Here is a 22,655-nt window from a genome sequence, read left to right on the forward strand (position 1 = left end):
GCAAATTTACTTTCACCAAATTTTCAGAATATTCAGATCATTTCCTATTAAATAATTTTCTCTTGTTCTCCTGAGGTAACTTAGCAAAATGACCAAATTAGAGAATTCTAATTGTTAGCTACCTAAAAAGAATCTTTGCCACTTGATGTAACAGATTCAGACAATATATTACTAATTTACTCTGACAATAAAAAGATTACTGCTCCTAATGAATATTAACTGTTTTCTTTTTGGTAACACTACTATGCAGTAATCATCTATGTTATTATTTGAATTTGTCACAAGGCTCAGGAATGATTTCTGGCAGTTCTGTATGTTTAGATGAAACTTGAATCATAGCATATACATTCCCTGGGCACATATAATTAATCTGTGTAGCAGTTTAAATACATTTTTTATGATTCTAAAAAGAAGACTTTAGGGAACATACGCCAGTCTAAAGCTAGGCACATGTTCCCGTGACCCTAAGTTACGGATCCTTGAATGATCCCTATCATCTAATAGGACCTTAAAGTCTTACCTGGCAGGTCTCTAAGCAGCTCTCCAAGCCATTTGCTTCCTCACTCCCACCTGCTTAGTTAGCTGGGGATCCCAGTTGGGGTGAGGAGGGTGGGGGAAGGGCAGGTAGCATTTTTGTTCTTCCTCACACTGCCTTCAGTTTACTTTCTTCTCAGAACCATCCCTAGGGAGCTAAAAGATCTCAGAAATATGAAAAATATTTCTGCCTTACAAGTTTGGAGGCCCTAGACCTGACCATTTAAAATATTTATTTTTACATTTTTTTCAAGTTCTAACCATTTATGCAGAGAAAAAAAACTACAGATACCTGTCCTTTTAACAAAATTTCTTACCATACTTACATAACAAGAGTTTTTAGAAGAATAAAGTCGTTGGTACATATTTGTTTTCTAAGTATAGCTTTGGGCATAGTTATAAATATTTTAGTTTGTGGGTTAATGCTGTACCTTGTCATATCCTAACCTACCTGGTCTTTCTTGGAGTAATAAAATAGATATCCTTGAGGCCAATATCCAAAGTTTCAGAATATTCTCAGTCATCTGGCTCTTCTACAGAATAAAATTAGACTGGAAATAAGACAATGGTAAGCCAAAGAAGCCTCCTTTGCCCACCCCTCGCCTCAAGGGCTCCATTTGTAAAAGAAGTACAGACCAGAAATCCTGTGCCCTAATAGATCCCTTTCTTGATACCAGCCTGCTGCTGAGCTTTAGCTTCTCATTTTTAAATGAGGACAAAGATACCTACCCTACTAGTCATAGGCATGATCTGTTGGTTTACTATTATCTCAAAGTACTTTGTAACCCACATAGCAAGCTTATATAATGATAGCTACTTTATACTGAGTACTAAGTTCTAGGAATAGTACCGGAAGCTTTATATATTTTATGATACCTCTTCTAAGCCTCAACACAACCCCGCACAATTGTTATAATTACATTTGATGTACAATGAGTTAACAGAAACTCATAGAGGTTGTGCAATTTTCTGAAGTCAAATAGGTTGAAAGGGATGAGTCAAGATTCACGTCAGTATTTCCAAATGGAAGCTTTAATTTTCTTTCTACTCAGAACTAAGGCAGCAGTATTGTTTAATGTCCTTAAGAATGGTAGGTGGCATTAAGAAAAGGGGAAGAAAAAATACTGAATAATCTGTCCCTTCCAGGAAAGCTGACAAATAACCTTGATAAAATCAATCCTTATATTTTAGAGAAGACCACCTGAAAACCCCTGGGCTTCATACATTTTTATGTAGTAAGTGTTGAGTAAAAAGGGAAAATAGATGTTTTAGATGCAAGAAGAGTTTGGTAGATCCAAGCTTAGATTTTTTTTCATAAGTTCCACTCTAGTTATATTGTCAATCATATACACAAATCACAAGTGACATGAAATAAGAAAAACTTAAGGACTTCCTTTGCTTTTGGAAAACCTATGGTAAACAACAGAAAGTTCTTTTCAGAAATGCAGCAAATTATTTTTTCGTAATAGCTAATATGGCTTCTTTAGGCATTAAGAGAGATTTATTGCATTTCTATTTATAATCTTAATACAGCTATATTTTCATTCTTTATAAAAATCAAGTCTCTCAGCAGAAAGAGTGTATTTTACCACAGTAATCTTTAAAGTCCATCACTAAAGATGTAAGTATACACACTAATTTCTAACCCCCTAGAGCATTTTGCACAATGGATTTTAGACATTGGAATAAATAGTTGCTCAGGAAAGCGGTACTGCCTCATGCAATATGATTTAGTGGTCAACATTCTTGTTTTCCAAAAAAAGGGAAATTTCATGAGCAGAAACATTAGGCTCCTTGAGATTTCACTGATGAAGAGAATGTTTCTGAGAAAATATATCCTAACAGGTTGATCACAGATCTGGGGGATTCACTCCTCATAATAGCACTGCCGGACAGAGTCATGTTAGCACCTATATTTGCAGTTATGGATCGTGTCATACCTGCCCTAACATTGACCTCTGTGTCTAAAGATGGCACTGGATCCTCCACTGTTGGACTTTTGACACTGTATCTCCCATATGTTGCTGCCCTCCAAATTCAGGTTCCACTGGCATAACAGAGCTTGTATCTATCTGATTAGCCCACGTTGCTAAATATTCCACTGTAGCTCCTAGTTTGATGGCAAGTCTAACCTTCATCTCATTTTCCCAAGTATCTTTAATCAAAGCCCCAGGGGTCTTAGTATCCTCAAGATGAAATGTATATTGATTGGCTACTACTGCAGCCACTGGCCTCACCCAGTGTTCCAGTCTGGACACCGTCCTCTGCATGCCAAAGAATCCTGGCCTCGCTGCTTTTAGAAACTCTCTATCACAGGGTGACCAAAGGTGATGTGAACAAAATGCCCATCTATTTCATCTGGGTGCAGATAATTGGCCTGGAGGCCAATGTCTGGAGGCACTCAGTACCCAAATTTGGCCAGGTTGCTGTTGAGGATGGATGGGCCAGTCTTACAGCCAGACATTATGGTACTGGTTCCCAAGAACCAAGTTATTCCATGAATTCCCTGGTGAGATGAAGGTGTCCTCTCAATCTGTCCTGTTTTAAAATGTGTTGGTACTTTAATTGTTAAGCAGTGACTAATTTTTCTTTTGAAACGATGATCAATTTTCCCAGTGTAAATCAAAGTAAAGCCATGAGTTATAGCTTTGAAGAATTTATTTTAGAATCAGTTATGTCTGAAGTTTACTTGCCTATTATTCAAATGAGTCAGAACTAGCAATTTGCTTTGTTTTTGTTAAGTGCAGTTAGATAACAGAAGAGCTGGCTTGTTTAGTGATTTCACTAAAATATGCAAATGAATAGCCTCAAATCTCCACTGATGTGCCCTCTGTTAGTAATATAAATGGGATCAAAGGGCTAGTAAATGTTTTTGTTCCCAACTTCCTTTTAAATGAAATTCTTCCTTTCAAATTAAATTCTATGTGTGTATGTGCATGTATATAAATATACGTATATATACACACATATATATTTTTTCCCATTTAATGTATACATCTCCTATAATGCTAATTCTTTCTTATTATGTTACTCCTACAAGAAATTTGGCATATTTTTCCTATTTTGCATTATAGTTTCCTTTTATCATCAATAAATTTACTTTTAACAAATGTTCAGAGTATGAAAATGTTTTCCCATCAAACTCCTATGGTGTTGAGCTTTTTTTTCTGATGCAGAGTAACAGAATGTTCAATTTGGGGGATTTCCCATCATGGGAACACGCTCTCCCTTACTACTGAACTGATTTACAGACAGAGTTTGGCAGGTTCATATATGTATAAGCAGAATAGTAGCAAGACATATGAAGACCTATAAGCCTTGCTTTTTCACTGTTGCTTTTTCATCTAATCCTGGCACAACTGTGAAAGAACCAGAGTTTCTAAACAAGACATTGTAGGCACAATTGGGTATTTTGAAGGCTATCATAGGTGTAATCCTTAAACCTTCATTTGGAGGATCCAAGATCAAAGTGAGTGCTTACGTTCTACTTTTTTTCACTCCAAGTTTTTATTTAAATTCCAGTTAGTTAACATACAGTGTCACATTAGTTTCAGGAGTAGAATCTACTGATACATCACTTACATGCAACACCCAGCATTCATTACAAGTGCCCTCCTTAATACCCATCACCTATTTAATCCATCCTCTCATCCACCACCTCTTCAGTACTCTAGGTTCTACTTTTGAGAGATAAGTAATGATCTTATTTCAGACTATAGACATGCTGCTGGCAGCTCTACTGTTAATTTTTATTTCCTAGACCAGTGTCTAAGCATCTTCATTAACTATGGAAAGGTCATTCATGTTAAAATTTGTCCCTGGACATATTGGAATTTATTCCTGGGATTAAGAAAGGATGCCTTGTAGTAATAGGCAGCTCTTTTATGCATGATAACATTGATATCTGTGGTGGTCCAGAACTTCAGGAATTACTTGATCTGCCTCCCACACTTCCCTTTGGTGGGTGCCAAATGCAGTTATCTACTGTGTCCACTGACTCTTCTTGCAAGACCTCTCAGTGACCTAAGCACTTTCCTTTAATGCCATTTTTTGAAAGCCTGAGGTGCAGTTGTTCTAGATAATGCCTAGATCTGATCTTTTCAATGAATGATGTGGGCTTTGTATGAGGATTGCAAAACCAACATTAATCACAAAAACCATAGAGATAATGGAATAGGAATAAGAAATCTTTCCAAAAAAAAAAAAAATCCTTCAAAAGGTTCCTAGTGTTCTCATTTTAACACTCAAAATACCTATGAGGGCCCTCCATGCTCAGTCTATGCAGTCTGGGCCTTGCCTATCTGCTTCTGCCACACTAAACTTTCTGTGTATGTCTATCTGCTCCTTGACTCAGGCCTTCCCACCTGCTATTTGCTCTTTCTAGTCCACCCCCTCCACCACCCTGCCCATACCATTTCTTACTTAATTTTGTTCACTTTTTAGTAGATCTCAGCTCAAACACCACTTTCTTAAAGTTTTCTTTAAGCACCCAGATTCAAGGTGTGGCTCTCCTTTTATTTACCTTATTAGCAGCCTAGAATTGTTTATAGTGCATTTCACAAATGTATTTATATTTTAATTTTTAAAATTGATGTATAGTTGACACAATGTTGTATTGGATTCAGGTGTGCAACATAGCAATTCAACATCTGTATATGTTATGCTGTGCTCACCACAAGGTAGCTACCATCTGTTTCCATACAAGGCTATTATAATACCATTGACTCTATTCCCTATACTGTGCCTTTTATTGCCAGGACATACTCATTCCATAATTGGAAGCCTGTAAGTCCCACTCCTCTTCACCTATTTTGCTCATCCCCAACCTGTTCTCCTTTGGCAGTCATCAGTTTGTCCTCTGTATTATGGATCTATTTCTGCTTTTTATTTGTTTTTGTTTTTGTTTTGTTTTGTTTTGTTTTGTTTTGCTTATTCATATGCTTGTTTTTTAGATTCCATATATAAGTGAAGTGAAATTACATAGTATTTGTTTTTCTCTGACTTATTTCACCTAACCTACTACCCTCTATGTGCATCCATGTTGTCACAAATGGCAAGATCTCATTCTTTTTATGGCTGAGTAATATTCCATTGTGTGTGTTTCTTTATCCATTCATCTGTCAACGGACACTTGAATTGCTTCCATGTCTTGGCTATTGTAAATAATCCTGCAACAGACACTGAGGTTCATGTATCTTTTCAATTTAGTATTTTCCTTTCTTTGGGTAAATACATGCTAGTGGAATTACTGGATTGAATGTATTTCTATTTTTATTTTTTTTAATTGAAGTATGATTAACATACAGTGTTATATTAGTTTCAGGTGTACAATATAATTATTCAACAATTCAGTACATTTCTCAATGCTCATCATAAGTTTATTCTTAATCCTCATCACCTAGTTCACCCATCCCCCACACACTCCCCTTTGGCAACCGCCAGTTCTCTTTATTCGAGAATCAGGTTTTGTTGTTGTTGTTTTTTAAGATTTTATTTATTTATTCATGAGAGACACAGAGAAAGAGAGAGAAAGGCAGAGACACAAGCCAGAGGGAGAAGCAGGCTCCATGCAGGGAGCTTGACATGGGACTCTATCCCAGGTATCCAGGATCAGGCCCTGGGCTGAAGGTGGCGCTAAACTGCTGAGCCACCCGGGCTGCCCAAGAGTCAGGTTTTTTGTTTGTCTCTGTTTTCTTTATTTGTTTTATTTTTTAAATTCTAACATATGAGTGAAATGATGTGCTATTTGTCTCTATCTAACTTAGTATTTGTTATCAGCATGCTGTGAAGGCACACACACGAGTTGTGTCTTTCTACAAGGTCAACTTTATTCAATCATAAAAGCAAAGTTAAATCATAACTATAAAGCAGGTTCAGGATACCACACTCAATGACAATTCACCGTGTCATTAAACTTGGCTTCTTACATAGCATACAGAGCAGGACAGAAGACAAACCACACAACAAACAAGATAAAAGAAGGGTGTTGGTTGTTAATGAACCAAAGGACCAAACATAAAGTTGGTCTGTGGGCCTGCATTTGACATAAGGCCTTAGTCTGGTCTGGGTCAGTTCTGGGCACTTAGACTGCTTCTTATGCTCAAGCAGTGAAAGATCTTGGTCCTGTTCAGAGATTAATCAGGCAGGGGCTTTGGTGGCCATTGCCTATTTTAAGTGACCAAACATAGAAAGGTCAGGTCTGAAGAGTCTGACATTTTGCTGCCAAAATCCTTCCCTTTTAAAAGGGATTTAATTGGTTTCAGGTTCCTGCGGACCTCCTCTGGTTCTTCTTGTTATCAGTTCTGGGGGGTCAGCTGACATTAGTTGCAGGATATCTTCTCCCTGTAGCACCTTCAAGTGCTTGTGTCATTGCTTGACACAGGCCCCTGCTTGACACAGGCTTCTACTTGACGTGAGAGACTCCATTTTGCTCTCTACAGCATTATATCCTTTAGATCCATCTATGTTGTTGCAAATGGCAAGATTTCATTCTTTTTTACGACTAAGTAATATTCCATTGTATGTATGTACTACAATTTCTTTATCCATTCACCTATTGATGGAAATTTAGTTTGTTTCTCTACATCGTTCACTCTAGAGCTAAGTAGTGTGCAGTGATTACATATCCTTCTCTATGGCTCTAGTATCATGACTCCTATGCCATTACAAAGTGTTCTGAATAGATAATTCCAGAATGGTAACATAAGAAGCTCAAACAGTTCCCTCTCTGTGATGAAATAACCACACTGGTAAAAACCATTTTAAAAAGCAATAATGAAGAGGCACCTGGGTGGCTCAGTGGTTGAGTATCTGCCTTTGGCTTATGTCATGATCCCAGGGTCCTGGGATCGAGTCCTGCATCGGGCTCCCTACAGAGAGCCTGTTTCTCCCTCTGCCTATGCCTCTGCCTCTTTCTTTCTCTCTGTGTCTCATGAATAAATAAATAAAATCTTAAAAAAAAAAAAAAGCAATGGAGGGGCACCCAGCTCAGTATGACAGAAGCTTCATCCTAGGCAAGTATAGCTAAGAACACAGGGCCCCTTATCCTTCTAACTTCCAGGGGAGAACAGTGGTATCTTCTCAAGAAGAGCAGGTTGCAAGCATTTATCATTCCACTCCCGTCCCCTGCATGAGTTATGAAAACTAAATGTTGAGTCAGTGTATCCAACAGTTTGGGGCTACCTTCATTCATCCAGACCCACCCAAAGTGTAGGCCTTGATTTCTACCCTTGCCCAGTTCCTTACTCCTAAAGCAAGGGAATCACGCAGAAAAAAACATACCATTGTCCAGGCTCCTAACTCCGGAGCCAAACCTCAGAGATTTTGCCCAGGGAGGGCCCCAAAATTCTCTACAAAAGTACTGGTTTTCTTTAAAGCACAGCCTTAAACAGACTCTCATAAATAATGGAAGCTTTGGTGGAAGGCAATTAGGGAGGTAGCTGTATGAGAGACACAGGCTAACAATAGGCCACCTAGTGTTCCAGAGAGAACCAGGGAAAGACAGCTAAGAGCCCTTCCAGGGTCAGAAAAACTTCAAACAATGACCTCTAGCAGAGAAGCTAGAATTTAATCAGATCAGATCACTAGAGCAGTTTATGCTTCCAGGTTATTGTAAAAAACAATAGAGCAATCAGCCAGCAATTAGTGTACCCCAATAGCTGGATGTATATGGTAAGCCCTAAGAAAACCACAAATAAAATAACTCAAATATAATATAATACTGAAGAATAAAAATCTGCAGTGTTCTTAACATTGTGGTCAAATGAATTCTCCTTTTTAACATTTCATGAGCTGCTCAAAATCATTTCATATTTTAGTTTCTTCCTCTTTGGAATATGCTTTTCTTGTAAAACCTTTTATCTTTCCTAGAATTGCTGACCGCTTTCTTTTTTTCTTGCCTTCTGTGCTTGAATATCTTCAAGCTTTTCTAAGAATTCAGTAAGTCTATCCTGTTGACTCCTTACTAAAATTTTAAGTATGTAGTACAGCAGATGTTGCACAGTAGATCTCTTGAAATTTTTCATACTGCATGACTAAAACTCTGTATCTGATGAACAACTCCCATTTCTCCTCCCCTGGCCCTAGAACCCACCATTCTACTTTCTGTAAGTCTCACTACTTTAGATATCTCATAAGTGGAATCCTGAGGTGTTTGTTTCACTCTGACCGGCTTATTTCACTTAGTATAATTTCCTCAATGTTTAATTATCCTTGTGGTAGCATATGACAGGATTTCCTTCTTTTATCAATGGATGAATAATATTTCATTGCATATATATATATCATATTTTCTTTATCCATTCATCTGTAGATGGACGTTTAGATTATTTCCACCTCTTGGCTGTTGTGAACAATGTTGCAATGATCATGGGAATGCAAATATTTCTGCATGATCCTGGCTTCAATTCTTTTGGATAAATAGTCAGAAGTGGGGTTGCTGGGTTATATAGTAGTTGTATTTTTAATCTTCTGAGGGACCTGCATAGTATTTTCTATAGTGGCTGCACCATTTTACATCCTAACAGCAATATTGGCACAAGGGTACCAATTTCTCCACCTCCTCACCAACACTTATTCTTTTCTCGTGTTTTGTTTGTTTTGTTTATTGTGGTCATCCTAACAGGTGTGAGGTGATACCTCCTTATAGTTTTGACTTGCATTTTCTTGATGATTAATGATGTTGAGTATTTTTTAAATATAGCTATTGATCATTTGTAGGTCTTTTTTTTTGGAGAAATCTCTATTTAAGTCCTTTTCCTCCCTCACCCCATTTTTTAAAGTAGGCTCCACATGGGGCTTGACCTCATGACACTGAGATCAAGAATCAGACATTTAGCCAACTGAGTCATCCAGGCACTCCTGCCCATTTTTAATCAAGTTGTTTTATTGCTATTGAATTGTAGGAAATCCTTATATATTTTGGATATTAACACCTGTTCATTCTCTTGACTGTTTTCTTTGATATGTAGGAGTTTTATAATTTGATAAAGTCCCACTACCTATTTTTGATTTTGTTGCCTGTGATTTTGGTGTTATATTCAAGAAATCATTGCTAACACCAAGGTCATAAAGCTGTTTCCCTGTTTTCTTGAAGGAATTTTATAGTTTCAGGTCTTATTTTTAAGTCTTTGTCCATTTAGAATTGGTTTTTATATAAAGTGTAAGAAAAAATTTCATTCTTCTATATGTGGATATCCAATTTTCCCAGCAATATTTTTAAAAAGACTATCCTTTCCCCATTTGTAGTCTTGCTGTTGTCCTGTTGAAGACCTTTTGACTGCATACATGAAGGTTTGTTTCTGGGCTCTCTATTTAGTTCTATCGATCTATATATCTGTCTTCATTTCAGTACCATACTCTGTGATTATTCTAGCTTCGTAATAAGTTTTAAAATCAGGTAGTGTAAGTCTTCCAACTTTATTCTATTTTTTTCAAGATTGTTTTGACTATTCAGAACCCTTTGTGGATTCATGTGAAAATTAGAATTATATTTTTCTATTTCTGTGAAAAATGCCACTGGGATTTCGTAGGGATTACATGAAATATGTAGACCACTTTGGGTAATATGGGCATTTGAACAACATTAAATCTTCAATCCATGAACACATGTATAGCTTGTCATTCATGTCTTTACCTTCTTTCAGCAATGTTTTGTAATTTTAAATGTTCATCTTTCATATCTTTAGTTATATTTATTCCTAAGTATTTTATTCTTTTTAATGCTATTATAAATACAGTTATTTTCTTAATTTTCTTTTTGGATTGTTTACTAGTTTATGGAAGTTCAACTGAGTTTTATATGTTGATTTTTTATCCTACAATATTGCTTAATTAATTTAGTACTTCTAACAGATTTTTATGTGTAGTATCTTTATAGTTTTCTACATATAAGATTATGTCATCTGCAAAAAGATAATTTTACTTCTTTTCCAGTTTGTATGCCTTTTATTTCTTTTTCTTATCTAATTACTCTAGCTAGGACTTCCAATACTATGTTTAATTAAAATGGCAGGAGTGGTCATCCTTGTCTTGTTCTTGATCTTGGAGGAGAAGCTTTTGGTTTTTCCCTATTGATTGGGATGTTAGCTGTGGGCTTGCCATATATATTTTTATTATATTGAGATAATTTCCTTCTATTCCTTGTTTCATGAGTGTTTTGTTTTATCATGAAAGGGTGTTGAGTTTGTCAAATGTGTCTTATGCATCTAATAAGATGATCCTGTGATTTTTATCTTTTATTAATGTGGTATTCTATTAATGTGGTATATTACACTGATTGATATTTTGTATGTTGTATCACCCTTGTATTTCAGGGATAAATTTCATGATGTGGGAGCCTTTTAATGTGCTGTCATATTTGATTTGCTATTATTTTAGTGGGGGTTTTTGAATAAATATACATCAGAGACTATGGGCTTGCAAGTTTTCTTCTTTATAGTATATTTTTCTGGCATCAGTATCAGGGTAATGCTGTCCCCATAAAATGAATTTGGAAGTGCTTCTTCCTCATCAGCTTTGTGAAAGGGTTTGAAAAGGATTGACATCAATTCTTCTCTAAATGTTTGATAGAATTGACCAGTGAAGCCATATGATCATGGGCTTTTCTTTTCTGGGACTTTTAAAAATACTTATTCAATCTCCTTACTTGTTATAGGTCTATTCAGAATTTCTATTTCTTCATATTTCAATTTTGCTACATTTCCTGTTTCTAGGAATTTGTCCATTTATTCTAGGTTATCCAATTTGTTGGCATATAATTGCTCATAGTAATCTCTTAATAACTCTTAATTTTGGTAGCATCAGTTGTAATACCACCTCCTTCATTTTCAATTTTGAGTCTTCTCTTTTTTTCTTAGTCTAACTACAAGTTTGTCAATTTTATTGATCTTTTCAAAACACAAACTCCATTTCATTGATCTTTCCTATTGTTTTTCTAGTCTGTTTCATTTATTTCTGCTCTGATTTTAACTATTTCCTTTCTTCTGCTAATTTTGGGCTTAGTTTACTCTTTTTCTAGTTCCTTGTGGTTTAAAATTAGGTTGTTTATCCTAGATTTTTCCTCATTTTTGATGTAGGAATTGATTGCTATAAACTTCCCTCTTAATACTGCTTTTGCTGGATCCTAAGTCTTATTATGTTGTGTTTTCATTTTCATTTGTATCAAGATATTTTCTAATTTTTTTTTAATTAATTTTTATTGGTGTTCAATTTACCAACATACAGATCTTCTTTGACTCACTGGTTCTTCAGGAGTGTGTTGTTTCATTTCCATGTATTTGTGAACTTTCCAGTTTTCATTCTCTTACTGTTTTCTGGTTTCATTGCATTGTGGTTAGAAAATATATTTAGTATGATTTCAGTCTTTTTAATTTTGTTAGGACTAGTTTTGTGACCTGACATGCAATCTCTTCTGGAGAATGTCCTGTATGTGCTTGAGAAAACTATATTCTGTTGCTGTTGGCTGAAATGTTCTGTATATGCTGTTAGGTTCATTTGATCTATAGTGTTGCTCAAGTCTTCTGTTTCCTTATTTCTCTTCTGTCTGGATACTATCCATTATTTAAAGTGAGGTATTGAGAATTTAAGAAATAAAACAAATGAGCAAATGGGAAAAAAGAGTGAGAGAGAGAGAGAGAGAAAGAGAGATGGGGAGGGAAATCAAGAAAGTCTTTTAACTATAGAGAACATACTGAGGGTTATCAGAGGGGAGGTGGGTTTAGGGGCTAGGTGAAATAAGTGATGAGGATTAAAGAGTATATGCCTCATGATGAGTACTAAATAATGGATAGAATTGTTGAATCAGTACATTGTACACCCGAAACTAATGTAACACTGTATGTTAATTACACTGAAATTAAAATAAAATGTTTAATTAAAAATTTAAACATAATTATAAATTAATTAATTAAGGTACTGTAAATCTAATGTTGTTTGTTACTATTTGTCTTTTCCTTTCATTCTGTCTTTGTTTCTATGTTTCAGTGCTCTGCTGATAGGTGCATATTCATTTTTTTTTTGTTAAGATTTTATTTATTTATTCTTGAGAGATAGAAGGAGAGACAGAGCCAGAGACACAGGCAGAGACAGAGCCAGAGACACAGGCAGAGGGAGAAGCAGGCTCCATGCACCGGGAGCCCGACGTGGGATTCGATTCCGGGTCTCCAGGATCGCGCCCTGGGCCAAAGGCAGGCGCCAAACCGCTGCGCCACCCAGGGATCCCCTGCATATTCATTTTTAATTGTTATATATTTTCGGTGAATTGACCCTTTCATCATTATACTATGTCCTTCTTTGTCTCTTTATAATATTTGACTTGAAGTGTATTTTATCAAGTGCCTGGGTGGCTCAGTTCTTAACATCTGCCCTTAGCTCATGTGATCCCAGAGTTCTGGGATCAAGCCTCATGTCTGGCTCCTTGCTCTTAGCAGGAAGTCTGCTTATTTCTCTCCCTTTGCTCCCTCCACCCTCCATTCGTGCTCTTTCTGTCTCTCTCTCAAATAAATAAATAAAATCTTTAAGAAAGTGCATTTTATATGTTATAATTATGCCCCTTTCCCTGCTCTTTGGGTTACTGTTTGCATTGAATATCTTTTTTCTATTGTTTAACTTTCAACCTATGTGTATCCTTAAACAAAAAATTTATTCTAGGCATATTAGTGGATTTTTTTCTAATCCATTCATCTATACCATGCCTTTTGACTGGGTAGTTGAATCCATTTGCATTTAAGCAGTTCTTGGTAGGGAAGGATTTACTATTCCATTTTGTTATTTGCTTTCTGTCCTATAGGTTTTTATCCCTCTTTTAATCTTTTTCTTTCTTTCTTTTCTGGGTGGGGGTGGTTTGTAGTGACATTGATTCCTTCACAGTTTTGTGTTTGTTTTACAGCTATTTTCTTCGTGGTACCATGGAGACTTAAATAAAGCATCTTATATTTATAACAATCTATTAATAAACTGATAAATTTAATTGCACATAAATACTTTTCACTTTTACTTTCTCCCCTTTACACACTTTATATTACTGATGTCACAACTACATTTTTTCTATCATGTATCCATTAACATATTTTATAGTGATAGTAATTAAAATTTTTTTTTATTCCAGAATTTTATACCAGGATTAAAAGTGATTTTTTACACACCTTCATTACAGTATTATTTTTGTCTGTATATTTATCTTTACTAGCAAGCATATTTTCATATGCTTTTGTGTTGCTATTCAGGGTTTGTGTGTTACAGCTTGAAGAATTTCCTTTAGCATTTCTCGCAAAGCAGGTCTAGTGGTGATGAACTTTCTCAGCTTTTTTTTTCTTCCAGGTCTAGAAAGGTTTTATTTCTTCTTTATTTTTGAACAACAGTTTTTACAGACATAGCATTCTTTGTTAGTAGTTTTCCCCTTCAGCACTTTGAATGTGTCATCCTACTCCCTTTTGGCCTACAAAGTTCTTGCTGAAAAATCCACCGAAAGTATAATGGGGGTTCTCTTACACATGGTGAATTGTTTTTCTCTTGCTGCTTTCTGAATTCTCTGTCTTTGACTTTTGACAGGTTACTTATAATGTGCTTAGTGTGTATTTCTTTGAATTCACTGTGGTTGGAGTTCTGTGGGCTTCTTAAATCTGGATGTCAGTTTCCTTCCTCTTTCATTAAGTGAACTTTTCATTCCTTATTCTCTTTCTTTTTCTCCTGGGACTTCTGTAGTGTATATATTGGCCTATTTGATGGCATTTAATACATTTCTTAGGCTTTCTTCATCCCTTTTCATTTTTTTTCTTTCTGTTTTTCTGACGGGAAAATTTCAAAAGATTTGTCTTTGTATTCACGGATTCTTTCTTCTGCTTGTGTGAGCCTAATGTTGAACTGCTCTAGAGAATTTTTCAGTCTAGTTATTGTATTTTTCAACACCAAAATTTCTGTTTGGTTCTTCTTAGTATTTTCTATCTCTTTGTTGATATTCACATTTTATTTGTGCATTGTTTTCTTGAGCTCTTTAAGTATCTTTATGATGGTTATTTTAATTTTATGTCAAGTAATTCATATACCTCCATTTCTTTAAGACAAGTTTCTGGAGATTGATTTTGCTCTTTTATATAGGCCATGTTTCCCTGTTTCTTCATGTGTCTTATTACTTTGTGGTGGAGTTGGCACATTTGAAATAACATCTACATCTCCTAGTCTTTATGGACTGACTTTGTACAGTAGCAGACCTTACTAATCAGCCTGACTAGAGATTCCAGGGGACTCTAACCTTTTTGATGGAGGGAATTTAACTTCACTGGAAAAGGGATGTATTAGTGTGCAGTAGTAGAGCGAAGATTTCTGAAATCAAGTGTGTGTGTGCGTGTGTGCATATACATATATATAGTCAGACTCTCAATTAGTTTCCACATTTTCAGTGTTATCTCTTCTTATACTTCTTTGTTTAGTATGAGCCCTTGCCTTAGTTCAGACCCTCTTTGGGATTCTACTGAACAGTCCTTTACTGCAGTTGGAAATCAAGATTTAGAGTGCTTCAATGATCCTCCCATGACCATGCAGACAGTAAAAAATAGAACTTTATGTACAGCCAATCTGAGACTTAGGAACCTATAGTTTTAAATAAATTGCTTTAATGTATATCCATTACTGCATCTAAGGTTCCTTTGTTTCCCTTTTGCTGTAGCATTTCCTTTTGCTACCATGGAGGTCACTTCACTGTAGCTGCCCATAGTAGCTGGCTAATGCTTCCATATCCCAATCTCTTAAAACCCTTGTCACCAGCTTTCTCACTGGAACCGTTTACCCTCTTAGAGGCTCAGCCCCAAATAAGTCCAGCTAAGGAATCTTCTGACCTTCCTTAGTGAGAGAAGGAAGCATGCTTATTTGTTTTGCCCAAGTTAAGTAGAGTTCTTGCAATAATAGACATACAATATTCTTTGAAGCATGAATGAATGGTGTAAAGAACAGCAGACCAAATTCCTGATGTAGAAGACACAAGAGAGACTGTTGTTTAGGCAGAGGGATTTTCCACGTAGAAACAGTATGATATGTTTTATAGAAAGGATGTTAGTAATGATAATTAGATTCTACAGTTTATTTTTTTAAAGATTTTATTTATTTATTCATGAGAGAAACAGAGAGAGAGAGAGGCAGAGACATAGGCAGAGAGAAAAGCAGGTTCCATGCAGGAAGCCTGATGTGGGACTCGATCTCCTGACCGGGGATCATGCCCTGAGCCAAAGGCAGACACTCACCACTGATCCTACCCAGGCATTCCAGATTCTACAGTTTAATGCCACTAAAACAGCAGTTCAAATAACTCTTAAGTTATGCAATATAATGGGTTAATCTGGGAGCCCAACCACCATTTTTATAAACTACTTCTATAAGAAAATACTTTCTGAAAGACAAATAGTTTGTGAATGAATTTTTGGAAACAAAGAATTTGTAAATTGAAGTTAACATCTAAGACCATTAATCTGTTGATAATCTCTTTGCTTGTGTATTCTTCTGATTTATTTTTAAAGTTAAAGAACCATGAACTCAACAACTGCTTTCTATTACATAATAATACCACTACGGCCAATGCTTGCATTTTCTTTTTGCTTTTATGCCCATCCAGCATTCATTAGGTTACCTTCCATGTAGGAAGTACTCAAAAAGCTTGTGTGTGTTTGTTTGTTTGTTTGTTTATTTATTTATTTATTTATTTATTTATTTATTTATTTATTTTAATAACACTCTCACTCATCACAAAGAATAGTATATTCTAAGATACCAAGGGTTCTTTCTTCAACCTAATTAGCAATATAATAAATGACCTTCAGAGTATAAATGAATAACTTCTGTTGATATGGTTCTTAATATTAATAAAATAAGTAAATTATAATAATAGATTTGGATGTTTATAGTATTTTCCATAACTAGGAGAAAATTGTCAAGCTAAAGGATAGAAGCATCCTAATTTCAAAGGCCCCAGAAGCCTTGTGATCTAACCCACACTTTTAAGAATTTCCTCTCACTGGGAGACAGGTCTTATTAGAGAAAATACTATAAAGTAGTCTAATGTCTTGACAATATATCTATCCTGCTTTCTGGAAAAACTGTGTCTTGGAGTTTAGGATGATGTAACTACTTTTCTCTCAGACAATGGAAAGTTATAACTGGGGAAGAGAACTCATCACACATTTATTTTGAGTACAGTGACAAAAAGATACTTAGTTAACAGAAGACACTATTTTGCCTTTTCAGGTGTAACTGTGTAGAACCACATAATCCTAGCAATGATACATTAAAGGAATGGAAGGAGTCCAATATTTCTGCCTCTGACATAATTTGGGAGAACCTAACTGTATCGGTAAGTGAAATATTAAAAAGTAAGTCCTATCTTGATTTTCCTACTATAGGGGCTCTTGTTGACATTTTGAATGAATTATTGCCACTAAGGCAATAATATTTTGAATGGTTAATTATTATAAAAGTAATAGTTTTGTCCTAATTATACTTTCATTTTCAGGTTTTCATTAGAAAACTGGGGTTTTCTTTCAGTATTAAGTTTTACTAATAGTTAGTAGACCTGAATTACTCTAACAGCAGTCATAATATGACTAAATTCACTCAAGGCACATTGAGTAAGAGTGGTGTTGACCTAAAAGAAACCATATGGCGGAACTAAGTGGGTCTTCTGTGTAAGGAACCCAGAATGCAGGAGGCCTGGGTGACCCAGTGGTTGAGTGTCTGCCTTTGGGTCTAGGAGTGATCCTGGAGTCCCGGGATCGAGTCCCACATCGAGTTCCCTGCACGGAGCCTGCTTCTCCCTCTGCCTATGTCTCTGCCTCTCTCTCTCTCTCTCTCTCTCTCTGTGTCTCTCATGAATAAATAAATAAAATCTTAAAAAAAAAAAAAGAATCCAGAATGCTTTTACTTCACTCTGTAATACTGCTCCAGCTGTTTGGAATATGCTGAGGTGGAGATGTTCGTCAATATTTTAGTGTAAATCTTGAAGTCTTTAGGAAGAACAAAAGTCACTAAGCAAAATTGTGGCACCGTCCTCAGGAAGAGCTTTCTTACATTTTCTTCTTATCTCCCACTCCAGAAAAGGAATGGCAAAGATTTTTTCACCTATCAAGGTTAAATCCTATACCTTTTAAAAACTTTTGGCTTCCTCTGTTTTGTGATTTCTTTTTTCACCCTCTTCATAGCTGCATTTCTCCATTCTTCCTAGTCTCATAATGTTTGTGCACCTCTTTTTCCATCCATATTGGCATCCTTCCTTTCAATCTAATCTCATAACTGGAGAAATTGAATGTCTACTTTTAGTAAGTATTAGAATCTGAATTATTCTCATTACAAACATTATAATCCAATGCTCCTGCCACTTTACTTACCTGTATAAGCTCCAGTCCCATTATAACCGTCAACATACCACTACATAAATTCTAGTTCAAATTCATTTTATGAAACACATGTTTTTTTTTAGCAAGTGATCCAGTTAGTGGAACATACAGATCTTTTTCTACAAATATCACAAAGAGCATTTGATCTATTGGTTATTTTCTCATTTTTCCCCATTAACTGTTTTCTTTCAGAATCAAAATCAAATTATTTACCTTCAGTTTAAAATTCTATCTTGACCTATATTTTATGATCTTTTTCCTTATCCTCATCATTTTCTCTAGAATAGACTTTCACTTGTTCTTGTTTTCTTCTGTTATAATTTTTATTCTATTCTATTTGTTCCTAGAAAAATAACATTACCAGACTGTTTCCCTTCAGAGAGCCATTGAAATGGACCAATAAAAGAAATGTTGAGCAAGAAAGAATGCTACAGTTATTGAGAATTTAGGCATGGGATCATGGTTGATATTCTGTAGTGTATCTTCCATTTATATTTCCTTTGTGTAAACTATAAAGATAATGTGTCTAACGAGTCCCTTGCTTGTGTACCTCATCTTGGTGTCCCCTTCAATGCAGAAACCCAATAATCCCATCTTTAGATTATTTAATATGATAATTTAGTCTATGTGTCATGTACTGCCTTAATAATTTACTGTTAAATAATAATATTTATTCTATGTAATGGCAAATCCTGAATAATACACTTCTAAGAGACTCATAGCAAAATTGATCTAGCTAGTCATGAAGTAATTTTAGATGTTAAAAGTTTTAAGGTCAAGTAGAGTACAGTAAAAAATATATTTTGCAATCAAAGCAAATCTTGCACTGTTTTTTGTTGTTTTTTTCTTTACGTTCTGTAGTAGGTGTTAACATTCTGGCAGAAATTTTCATATTATTTTTCATTAGTTAAAAGCAGTTTTTTGCAATGGATAATTGCTAGTCTTGACCAGAAATAGCCTTTATCACCAAAGGGAATGCTACATAATGAAAAGATCTTTTAATTTTTAAGTCAATGAAGACCATTAAGTTTTTTTGTTTTAATAATTATGCTGAAGTTTTTTCAGCATAATCATAAGTATCACCAAAGGCATTTTATTAATAAAACATTGTGCTAATGGCTATTATAACTGGTTTTATAAAAATGGTGATATAACATTTATTTACATAATGTTCATTTGAAAAGTTCTTTTGAATTGTTACGTATTTCATGAATTGTAATTTACACCTTGCTAACTCAGGAAGGGTAAAGAATTTTAGCTTTCTTTGATTCTCCCACACTGCTATGTGCATAGTAAGTATTCAATAAAAATTTAATGATTGTTTTGAAAAATAAATTCATGTCACAAATTTACTATTTAATGCAGGTGTTTTGTTTTTGTTCATTTTATTTTCCAGCTTTATTGAGGTATGTTTGACAAATAAAAATTGTATCTATTTGAGATTGAACAACATGATGTTGATTACCACAAGTAAGCTAGGTAACATACCCATCACCCTTTCCCTTTTTTTCTTCTTCTTCTTATTCTTCTTCTTCCTCCTTTCTTCTTTCTTCTTTCTTCTTCTTCATGAGAACCATTAAGATCTATTGACCTAGCAAACTTTCAACTATATAACACAATATTATTAATCATAGTCATCATGTTACATATTAGGTCTTCAAAGGTTATTCATCTCACATAACTGAAGCTTTGGACCCTTTGACCAATATTTCCCCATTTTTCCTTCTTCATCCCCACCAGCCCTTGGTAAAACTACTCTACTGTTTGCTTCTATGAGGTTGACTTCTTAGATTCCACATATAAGTAAAATTATGAAGTATTTGTCTTACCATGTCTGTCTCATTTCACTTAGCATAATGTCCTTCAAGTTCACTCATGTTTTTTGCAAATGACAGGATTTCCTTCTTTTTTAAGGGTAAATGATATTCCATTGTGTATTTATACCACATTTTCTTAATCTTTTCATCCATCAATAGACATATAGGTTATTTTCACATTTTGGCTATTGTGAGTAATGCTCAACTCAGTTCTTTTATGGCAAGCTAGAATATATGTTTCTTTTATATAAGTATATATTTATATAAATAAATAAATATATTTATCAGTATCTCAAAATAAGTCATTACAAGGAATTCCTAGGCAAGGTTTAAAATATTCACGTGCAATTTACTAGCAATTATCTCCGTGCTAGAATTACATATTTAGCTTGTACATATATGAGGGGGAAATACTAATGCCAACTTTAATTTCTTATTCTCATTAACAAGATAAATATATTTTCTTATCAAACTAAATTTGTACAAACTTATAAAATTGTTGAAACTTAGAATGTGCTTGAAGAATAATTGGTAGAAATGAGTTTGTCAACAATCATTAAATTTTTGTAAGTGAAACCATATGTTAGTTTCAAAAAAGAGAACAGGATTTATATTTGGTTTTCACTCCTAAATCTCAGGACTGGCTCATGTGTATGTGTGTGTGTCTGTGTGTGTGTTAGGGGTATAAACCAGAAAATAAATGTAGAGTTTTGTAGGTCACAGTTTTTCTTTTTAAATAACATATTACCTGCTCCTCCCTCCAGGAAGGAAAAAAAAAACCTTTTCAAAATTGCTTTGAATTAAAGTAACAAGGCGAGTTATTGGCAATTTATTATAGGTGATACAACTGTTCAATGATTCTTTAAGTGGCATCTATATTCTTAAGAATTGAGAACAAGGCCCAGCCAAGTCCATGGAATATTTAGAAGACTTTCATATCCGTACAAAAGACTGAAGATGGCTACAGATCTATGGATACTGTGTTTGCAATGGAGCTTCTGTCCTCTTTGTGTTTAGCTTTTCTGCTTTTACCATTATTTTGCTTAATAATTGCTGTAGAAGCATGTCTGGACAGGGGCAAGAGAAAAGACTAAAAACATAGGGATTCACTTTTGATACTTTATGTTTTTAAGAGTTTTGTGATAAGGAAAATTAAAGCCATAATTATAGTTGGGAGACTGCAGTCTGTTTGGCCTTTTAATTAACCAAGTTACTGTATTCTGTGTTAGCTTAATAGGGATAACTGGAATTCAACTTTAGCCAGCAAGGAAGATATTTGGGCTAGATTAGAAAAGGGGACAATTCTTTTAGATAATTTTAAGGTAGCTAACAGCATTTTTCAATAATCCTAGCCTTAGGGGTAGCTGCCCCAAATAGATTTCACTAGTTGTTGGTTTGTTTTTGAATAAAAATATGGCTATGATCTATTCTAAAATCCTTCGAGGGTATTTACTTTCTGCTTTACAAGGAGTCCAGGGTCTGAGGCTTTGTTCATCAGGCAGACTCTGTTGCTGATCAATCCATCAGTTGATATTTTCCTCTAAGATCTCTCTGTACCCATGGAACAATTCAATTTCTGGTTTGGTCCAGGAGTGCTACTCACTGGACCACTTAAATCATTATTTTCTCTGTTTTGAAAAAAAAGTAATACTTTGGTAATCTAATCTCTAGTATAAAATGAGGGAAACTAAAATGAGTTTAGAAGAATTTTTTATTTCATTTCAAAATATTTATATTTAAAGTGCTCAGTTTTTCTTGGAGAAAAGAAATTTTTTTGACTTTGCTGCCACCTCATGGCTAAGGCAGTAATTAGAATGATCCTTCAGGGGCTTATAAAAATATATACCAGGAAAAAACAAAAATGAGAAGTCCTAGTAAATATGAGCTTTGCCTTGCTCATGTAGTAACTTTCTCTTTTGTTTTGTAATATAAATTTGAGCTCCATCTTGGACTCCCAGTTTTATTCTCGTGGGAATATACCATGGTTTCCTTGTTGCCTTTCTCATTCTCTTGGTAGCTTGTGGGTTAGATAATTCTACAAAATCACTGTTCTCTAATGCACAATAATATTTCCACCATAATATTGCCTATGGTGAGGCCGCAGCAAATTACTTAACTTCCCTATGTTTCTGTTCTCTCAGACATGAAATAGAAATAACGACATCTCTCTATTTCATAGGGTTAATGTGGAAATTAGTTAAGATGGTATATTTAACTGGGGGCGTAGTGTTGACCCTAGTAACCATTCACTATCAAGTATGTCATATTTTTAATAAATCTAGTGGATATTAGGTTATATATACATTGATTGGTAGATCAATTAGTTTTATAGATTTAGACTTAATTTGGAAAAAGCAAAGATTTTAAAAGTGGTTCATGTTCAATTTTATAGTAATATAAATCTCTGATATTGCTCACTACCAATCCAAATAGAACTCATAAAGCTCACTCTGATGTCTATTAAATCACTGAGAACCATAGATGAAGGACTTCAGCATCTCAACTACAGTTGTCCTTCAGATGTTAGTTTTCTGAAAGAAATGTGTCCTTTTCTTTCTTACTAGCTCCGTTTGTTTTACTTCCTCTGGCAGGAATGCAAATCACTGCATGGAGAATATGTTGGACGAGCTTGTGGCCACGATCACCCATATGTACCAGATGTTCTATTTTGGTCAGTGATCCTGTTCTTTTCCACAGTTACTCTGTCAGCTACCCTGAAGCAGTTCAAGACTAGCCGCTATTTTCCAACCAAGGTACTTAGACTAGAATTTTTCTGATCAAAACATAAACCAACATAAAATGTGTTATAGAGTCATATGTGTTTTAAGACCAAAGAAATAGCGATTGCTATTGCTATTTCATAAAAGGAGCCATTCAAAGGCTTTTTTTGTGTGCGAAGGAGCTACCACATTAGGGGTGAAGGATGATG

At 34.9% G+C, this 22,655-nt stretch overlaps 1 protein-coding gene and 1 pseudogene across 22 annotated transcripts in view; one reads left to right on the forward strand and one right to left on the reverse strand.

Annotated features, from left to right (window-relative positions):
- SLC4A10 (solute carrier family 4 member 10) overlaps nucleotides 1-22,655 on the forward strand; it is a 289,593-nt gene that overhangs the window by 229,324 nt on the left and 37,614 nt on the right. For all 22 annotated transcript variants that reach the window (XM_072751727.1, XM_072751726.1, XM_072751733.1 and 19 more), the window contains 2 exons: nucleotides 16,765-16,870; nucleotides 22,318-22,479. In XM_072751727.1, coding sequence (XP_072607828.1) covers nucleotides 16,765-16,870; nucleotides 22,318-22,479 — 268 coding nt within the window. The remainder of the gene's footprint in view (nucleotides 1-16,764; nucleotides 16,871-22,317; nucleotides 22,480-22,655) is intronic.
- Nucleotides 2,320-2,804, reverse strand: LOC112916543 (ribulose-phosphate 3-epimerase-like; annotated as a pseudogene).

The sequence above is a fragment of the Vulpes vulpes genome, chromosome 3 (assembly GCF_048418805.1).
Source record: "Vulpes vulpes isolate BD-2025 chromosome 3, VulVul3, whole genome shotgun sequence".
Classification (NCBI taxonomy): domain Eukaryota; kingdom Metazoa; phylum Chordata; class Mammalia; order Carnivora; family Canidae; genus Vulpes; species Vulpes vulpes.